At 42.8% G+C, this 8,207-nt stretch overlaps 1 protein-coding gene across 1 annotated transcript in view; it reads left to right on the forward strand.

The window, feature by feature from the left end:
* The first annotated feature begins 2,859 nt into the window (after positions 1–2,859).
* Positions 2,860–8,207, forward strand: part of MAP3K15 (mitogen-activated protein kinase kinase kinase 15) — a 150,442-nt gene continuing 145,094 nt past the window's right edge. Inside the window, exons 1-2 of the mRNA XM_040265360.1 lie at positions 2,860–2,871; positions 7,768–8,170. Coding sequence (XP_040121294.1) covers positions 2,860–2,871; positions 7,768–8,170 — 415 coding nt within the window. The remainder of the gene's footprint in view (positions 2,872–7,767; positions 8,171–8,207) is intronic.

The following is an 8,207-nucleotide window of genomic DNA, read 5'->3' on the forward strand; positions in this document are numbered from 1 at the left end:
TTTTTTCACAGAAGTATAAAAGCAATCCAGTGAAGAAAAGAGCCTTTTCATCAAATGGTGCTGGATCAATTGAACATCCAAAGGCAAAAAATGAACCTTTATCTAAGCTTCACACATTATATCAAAATTAACTCAAAAATGGATTTTAAATGTAAAATGTAAAGCTATGAAACTTTTAGGAGAAAAAAGGGAGAAAATCTTTGAGCCCTAACTCTAGGGAAATAATTCTTTAACTTGGAATCAAAACACCATCCATAAATGAAAAAACTGATAAAGTAGGCCTCATCAAGATTAAAAGCTTATATCTACAAAGCAGAAGCAGACTCACAGACATACAGAACAGACTTGCCAAGGAGGAGGTGGGGAGGGAGAGTGTTGGATTGGGAGCTTGGGACTAGCAGATACAAACTATTATATATAAAATGGATAAACAAGATCCTATTGTATAGCATGCGCACATGTGCTAAGTCACTTCAGTCGTGTCCAACTCTGTGCGATGCTATGGACCATAGCCCACCAGGCTCCTCTGTCCATGGGATTTCACAGGCAAGAATACTGGAGTGGGTTGCCATGCCCTCCTCCAGGGGATCTTCTGGACCCAGGGATCAAACCCATGTCTCTTATGTCTCCTGCATTGGCAGGCAGCTTCTTTACCACTAGCACCACTGAAAAGGCTATAGCACAGGGTCTTATATTAAATATCCTGTAATAAACCATAATTGAAAAGAATATGAAAAAGAATTTTTTAAAAAAGATTAAAAGCTTTTGCTCTGTTTGTGAAAGACCCTGTGAGAATTAAAAAACAAGCTACAGATGGGTAGAGAAATATTTGCAACCCACATATCTGAAAAACAACTCCTATCTAAAATATATAGAGAACATTCAAAACTCAACCATTGAAGAAAACAAACATTCCAATTAGGAAATTGGCACAAGATATGAATAAACATTTACCAAGAAAGATAAATGGCAGAAAAGCACATTAAAAAGTGTTAAACATCATTACCCTTTGGAAAAATGCATATTAAAACCACAATGAGATTTTACTACACACCTATCAAAATGGCTACAATTTTTTAAAGTGACAACACCAAATAATAGTAAGGATGTGGAGAAACTGAATTATTTACACTTTGCTGCTGGGAATGTAAAATGGTGTAGTCACTCTGGAAGACAACTTATCCATTTCTTAAGTTCAATGGGCAACTATCATATGACCCAAAATTTGCACTCCTAGGCATTTATCCCAGAGAAACAAAAACTTATGTTCACACAAAAAACCTATACATGAATGTTCATCATAGCTTTATTTGTAATGGCCCAAGACTGGGAACAAGCCAGGTGTCCTTCAAAAGGCGCATGATTAAAGAAACCATGGTGCATCTCTACCATGGAATCGTGCTCAGCAATAAATAGAAAGGACTACTGATGCAACAACTTGGATGAATCCCAAGGTTATATACTGTACAGTTCCACTTATAGAACATTCTTGAAATGACAGAATTATAGAAATGGAGAGCAGATTAATAGCTGCCAGCAGTTAGGGATGGGAGGTGAGAGGGAGATGGTTGTGGCAGTCAAAGGGCAACAAGAGGGATCCTTGTAGCGATGAAATTGTTCTGTATCTTGACTGTCTTGATGCCAGTATCCTGGTTTTGAGAGCATACTATAGTTTGGCAAGATGATACCATTGGGGCAAACTGGTTAAAAGCTACACTCAATCTCTGAAGGATTTCTTGAATATGATAAAAGAATCATCAAGGTGGTGAGTAGCCTGAAAATTATATCATGGAGAAATGACTGAAAGGTGTGGGAGGGGGGAGAAGACCCAAGAGCAGTATTTAGCTGCCATGTGGAAGAAAAATTAGAATAAATGGGTGAAAGTTATAAGAAAAGATTTTATTTAAATATATGGAAGAACTTTCTAGAAACTAGATCTGTTTAAAAAATGAAATGACGGAATTCTAAATATCTAGAAATTCTGGCCTTGCTGTTGCTTGAGCATGCCAGGATGTCTTAGGGCCTTTGCACTGGCCCTTGCCTCTGTCTGCAGTGCTCTTCCTGTACATATCTGCATGGCTAACAGCTTCATCTCTTTAAAGTTCTTCTTCAATGTCCATTTTAAGTTAAATGAGGGCTTTGGTTCGTTATATCATCCTCCTCACCCCAGGCTCTAGGCTGATGAAGCAGATATCATCTGGAACGTTTCTGGTAGCAGAAGGTTGATGGCAGAGAGGAGAGAGTTCTGGAAGGTCTAGTACCAGAAGCAAGATGCTCATTTTCAAAGTGAGGCTGAGCAGTCCCAGAAAAGAGGATTGGAAATTAGAAGAGTATTTTGGAGAGGGATCAGTGTGCTGGTGAGTTCTTCCCTGCCATTGGGCGTGTTAGAGGGTTGCCTACTATTCACTAGGAGCCTAGGAAAAGGACTCAAAAGATGGCTTGCTACATATGGCCCAAGAAGTTTTCAGGACATAGCAGACAAGTGTGGAGTGAACGGTATGCATTTTCCCAGGATGAGAAACCCATGAGTGGGTTTGTCTCAGCCCCTCTCCCTACACCTCCATCTTGGAGAGGTGGCTGGTAGGGTAGAAGGTGGAGAAGCCAACACCGCTCCTTCTTTTCCTGCCGCAAGGGGGCAGTCTGCAGCAGGCCTAGAGTAGAGAAAGGAGAAGTGCTTTTCTTTTTAATGTTTAAAACTTTAAAAATTTTTATTTATTTATTTAACTTTTGGTTGCACGGGGTCTCATTGCTGCCAGAAGGCTTCTCTCTAGTTGCAGCAAGTGAGAGCTACTTTTCATTGCAGGGCACAGGCTTCGCAGTGCAGTGGCTTCTCTTGTCGCGGAGCATGGGCTCTGGGGCATGCGGGCTTCGGTAGGTGTGGAGAACCCGTGTCCCCTGCATTGGCAGGCAGATTCTTAACCACTGGACCACCAGGGAAGTCTAATGTTAGAACTTTCTCAGTCTCGTCTTTAAAAGAATCTTGGACTTTTCCAGAAAAGAGTTTACAAAAAATCATATAAAGAGCACAACACAGGACAGAGATCCTGGAGAAAGGTGGAACAATAGAACCCTATAATTTCCCAGCTTAGTGGCCCGAGAGAGTTTCTAGGCCATAGAAGAGAGAAAGGGCAGTCTTGGGAGCCTCGGGATCATCCTGAGTTGATGGAGCTGGAATGCCAGTGAGGCCACGGAGGCTCCAGTTTGCGTTTTGGAGAGGAGAGACCTGCACCAAGTTCTAGAGGTGTGTAGATCTGGAATCTTCAATAGAGTACTGACCAGCGCTTGGGGGTAAAGAAAACATTCAGGGCTGGGGCAAGAATTACCTGAATGGATGAGAGGGAACAATCCTTGGAGGTCCCACAGGACCCAAATAGTTTCTGTTTCCACTGGCCAGAATGGAACAATTCATAAATCATAGGATATCGTGTAGAATTAGGAATGGCATTGCCTCAGTAGTAGGGATTCATTAACCTTAGTCTAAAGTCTGCTGTCTGTGTGTGTGTTAGCCACTCATTTGTGTCCAACTCTGTGCGACCCCATGGACTGTAGCCCACCAGGCTCCTCTGTCCATGGGATTCTCCAGGCAAGAGTACTGGAGTGGGGTGCCACTCCCTTCTCCAGGGGATCTTCCCGATCCAGGGATTGAACCAAGGTCTCCTGCACTGCAGGTGGATTCTTTACCCTCTGAGGCACCAGGGAAGCCCCAAAGGCTGCTCTGATCCCTCTTAAAGCTTAAAAACAAGCCTCAAAAGGATCAAACTGTTTTTCCAAGTAACTGTGTCCCAGGATAAAGCTCAAGAATATTTATGAAAGTAAAAGTAAAGTGAAAGTCATTCAGTCGTGTCCAGTTGTTTGTGACCCAGAATTCTCTAGGCCAGAATACTGGAGTGGGTAACCTTTCCCTTCTCCAGGGGATCTTCCCAACCCAGAAAATATAAAAGAATATTTATAGGAATATAAAAATGTCTATATATTCCTATATAGGAACATTAGAATATATAGAAAATTTATAACAATATAAAAATACACAGTATTCATTAAAGTAAAATTCACAGTGTGTAGCATTGAATAAGAAATCACCAGGCATGTGAGGAAGTGGGAAAACATGACCCAGAATGAGGAGAAAAATCAACCAATAGGAAAAGATCCAGTAATAAAACATGATAGTATTCATAAACAAGTATAGTAAAACAGTTTTTATAAATATATTCTGTAAGTTCAAGAAGGTGGAGGGCACATGTAGGACTAGAATGGGACTGTGCCTGGTGTCACCAATGGGTGGTCGATTTAGGGGGTGACTGTCAGTTCAGAGACTGCATGTTCCATGCCAAATGACTTTCCATCCTTGTCTATCTGTAAGTACTACTCTTGTTCCATCATATGTTCCATCTGCAGCATGTTTTAAAGGGAAATAACTTATTATTCTTAATAAATCTTATGAAGTCCACATTTTTCTCATAATCTACTTGTTCACTCATGGTGTATAATTAAAACAAGCTGTGAGTTTCACCTATATTTCATAAACTAATATCTTACACACAATCTATGCTTAATGCTTCATCTATTCTGTTTGTTTTTTTGTATTTTATGGTGGATTACAATAATTTATGTCCATACAATATTTATAGCATCTATACACAGGTATATCTGTCTATAGCCATATCTCTTTATCCATATCTCTTTATCTATTTATAACATAATGGCAGGACTTTGGCTGTCTTGTTCACTCTGATAACCTCTGCACCAAGGAAAGTGCCTGACACATAATAGATGCTCAATAAATTCTTGTTGAATTACTGCATATGTTGGAGTTTTTCCAAACACATTTAATATAGTGCAAGCTGGTTGTTTCCCTTTTGTCACTATTTACTTGGCCCTCAGGTACAATGTATTTTCTTAGGAGAAAAGCATTAAGATTGCCACTGGAATGGTAACTAATTTTTTTTTTTTCTAGAGTCAAGGAACTAACTAGTAGAACTATAGTTGGTATGAATCAGTTCAGTTCAGTCGCTCAGTTGTGTCCGACTCTTTGCGACCCCATGGACTGCAGTACACTAGGCTTCTCTGTCCATCACCAACTCCCAGAGTCCACCCAAGCTCATGTCCATTGAGTTGGTGATGCCATCCAACCATCTCATCCTCTGTCGTCCCCTTCTCCCGCCTTCCATCATTCCGAGCATCAGGGTCTTTTCAAATGACCCTGATGCTCTTCGCATCAGGTGGCCAAAATATTGGAGTTTCAGCTTCAGCATCAGTCCTTCCAATGAATATTTAGGACTGATTTCCTCTAGGATTGACTGGTTGTATCTCCTTGCCGTCCAAGGGACTCTCAAGAGTCTTCTCCATCACCACAGTTCAAAAGCATCTATTCTTCAGTGCTCTTAATTGGTATGAATAACCAGTCTAAAATAAAATAGAGGAAATGAGAAAAACACCTAGATTTAACCTTTAGCTACAGTGTCTCCACTCTATTCTTCAACTCCCCACTCCAGTCCAAATGACATCTCTCCATTGAGGCAAAGTATTTTCCAGGGTATGTGCTTAGTAAGGGGCAAGGCAGAAGTAAGAACGGAACAATTGTTCAACTAAATGGAAAAGACTAATCCAGAACTTTTCAGTTTTCTCATCAGTGGGGCTGGAGCAGGGGAGGTAGGAAGGACATCAGGAGAAGGGACTCGGGTATGTTTCAAGCATTCAAATTACTGGAGACAATGAGAAGGTGGGCTGTGTGTTCCATCTGTGGGGAAGGTGCCTGTTAGCCAGGTCCTTTACTCCACAGGGGTTGCATTTAAAGAAAGATATTATTCAAGCCAGAATTCACAACTCTTATGAAGCTCGCTTAGTCATCAGGGCCCAGTGAGAGCTGGAAGAAACATGGGAAGATTGAAGTGTGGCAACAGCAGGATACTGGCAAGCAATTGTGAAATGGGCATCTCTGCCCTTCTGAAGGCTGCACCAGTCATTGAAATAATCTCAGATGAACAGGCACATTAGGAAAATTACTATTATTATGCATTACAAGGTTGCAAAGAAAATGTGTCCTTTTATAGCATAGTATTTTTAAAAAGTCTTAGAACGGAAATGTTGAAAGTTTTCTCTAGCTTTCCTCTTCCTAATTCTGGTTTTGGTGTTTTTATAGTTTTCCTTGGAGCCCATTTTCCATTCATTGGCCACAAAAGAAGGTGCACACTGACGTCACTTGTGAAATTGCTAGTTTCTATCAGGCCAGGAATGAGGATTTCTCCAAAGATTTATGCTGGCAGTTTCTGCTTCCTGTTGGGGGTGAAGTGGAGGAATGGACTATATTATTACTGAAACATGAAGAAAAGGCAAAGTGTTACTTTATAAGTCCTATTCTCCTTGTGTCAAAATGGCTTGTGATATGCTGCAAAGGACACTGTCAAGAATGTAAAAACATAGCCCATAGAAGAGGAAAAAATATTTGCAAATCACATATCTGATAAGGGACTTGTATCCATAATATATAAAGAGATTTTGCAACTCAATAATAAAGAGATGATTACCCTATTTTTAAAAGGGCAAAAGGTCCAAATGGACTCTTTGTCAAAGAAATTATGCAAATAGAAGATAAGCGCATGACAAAATGCTCAACATCATTAGTCTTTAAGAGAAATGCAAATCCAAACCACAGTGGGCTATCACTTCATTCCCAGTAATCAAAAAGACAATAACAAGTGTTGGTAAGATTGTGGAGAAGTTGGCACTCTTGTCTACTGCTGATGGAAATATAAAACCATGGAGCTACGCTGAAAAGCAGTGGTAGTTTCTCCAAAGCTTAAACATGGAGTTGCCATATGATCCAGAAATCCCATTCCTAGGTATATACCCAAAGCAAATGAAAAGCTTTATCCACACAGTGTATGATTCTATTTATGTGAAATGTCCAGAATAGCCAAATCTACAGAGACAGAAAGTAGATTAGTGGCTGCCTGGGGCTGAAGGGTGTTGGGGAAGGTGGAGAGAGACTGGTAATGGGTACTTGGGTTTGGGGGGGTGTGATGAAAATGTTCTAAAACTGAGTATGGTAATGGCTGCTCAACTCTGAGAATAAACTAAAACCCATTTAAATGGGTTAATTGGATGGTTTGTGAATTATATTTCAATAAAGTTGTTATTAAGGGATTTCCCTGGTGGTTCAGTGGTTAAGACTTCAACTTTCAGTGCAGGAGGTGCAAGGTTCAGTCCCTGGTTGGCGAGCTAAGATCCCACATGCCTCACAGCCAAAGTGTAGAATGGAAGCAGTACTGTAACTAGAAATGGTCTATTCGAGGTTTTTTTGTATTTTCATACAAATTGTGACATGGCGGATTCATGTTGATGTATGGCAAAACCAATACAGTGTTGTAAAGTAAAAGAAAGAAAAAAAAAAAAAAAGAAATGGTCTACGGGCCAACAGAATTTGATGCTGGTGCATCACGGTGCTTCTGTTAAGGTCACAGTGAGAGTCAGGACGAGCAGCCTCCAGGGCATGGGCTCAGAAGGGCCCTGCTCTCCACAACTGGGGACACGCAGTACAAAATCAGTAGTGTTTTAAATAAGCATCTTCTCATCTCGATTCTGAGTTAAAACTACATCTGTATTTAGTTTGGAGTTGAATATTGACATCCAACCAGCGCTTTGAAAGAGCTTTTTTTAGTCTGTTTGAAAAGCCTCAAATTGTTTCGAGGGAAAAAATCGGGACCCCAAAGCCTGGAGCGACGGCAATAAACAACAAAATCCCGCAGTTCGTTTATCTGCCCTTCTCAGAGCACTGCCCGGGGGAGGCGGCAGGGGGCGCCCGGCGGGCTCCTGCCCCGCCGCCCTTCCCAGACCTCCCCCCGCCCTCCGCTGGCCCTGACGTCCCCGCCCCCGCCTCCCGCCTCCCGCCTCCCGACCGAGCCTTCAAAGGGCGCTCGGGGGCTGCGGGGCAGGAGCTTCCGCGTGCGGCTCAGGGGCCTCGCCGTCACCTGTCCGTCGCGGGGCCACCGGCGGGCGCTGGGTCCCTCTAACTCCCTTCCCGCGTCCCGGGAGCAGGTGCCGCCGCCGGCCACTCGCGCCGAGGTGGGACCAGGAAGGGCGCGCCGGCGGCCACATGGAGAGCGGCGGCGGGGCGCCCCCGGCGGGGGCGGTCGGGCCGGCGGCCGAGCCCCCACAAGGCCCGCTGCCGCCGGTGGGTGAGGGCGTGGCGGGGCCGCCGGGTCCGCCGG

This window comes from Oryx dammah, unplaced genomic scaffold (assembly GCF_014754425.2).
Source record: "Oryx dammah isolate SB20612 unplaced genomic scaffold, SCBI_Odam_1.1 HiC_scaffold_23, whole genome shotgun sequence".
In the NCBI taxonomy this organism is placed as follows: domain Eukaryota; kingdom Metazoa; phylum Chordata; class Mammalia; order Artiodactyla; family Bovidae; genus Oryx; species Oryx dammah.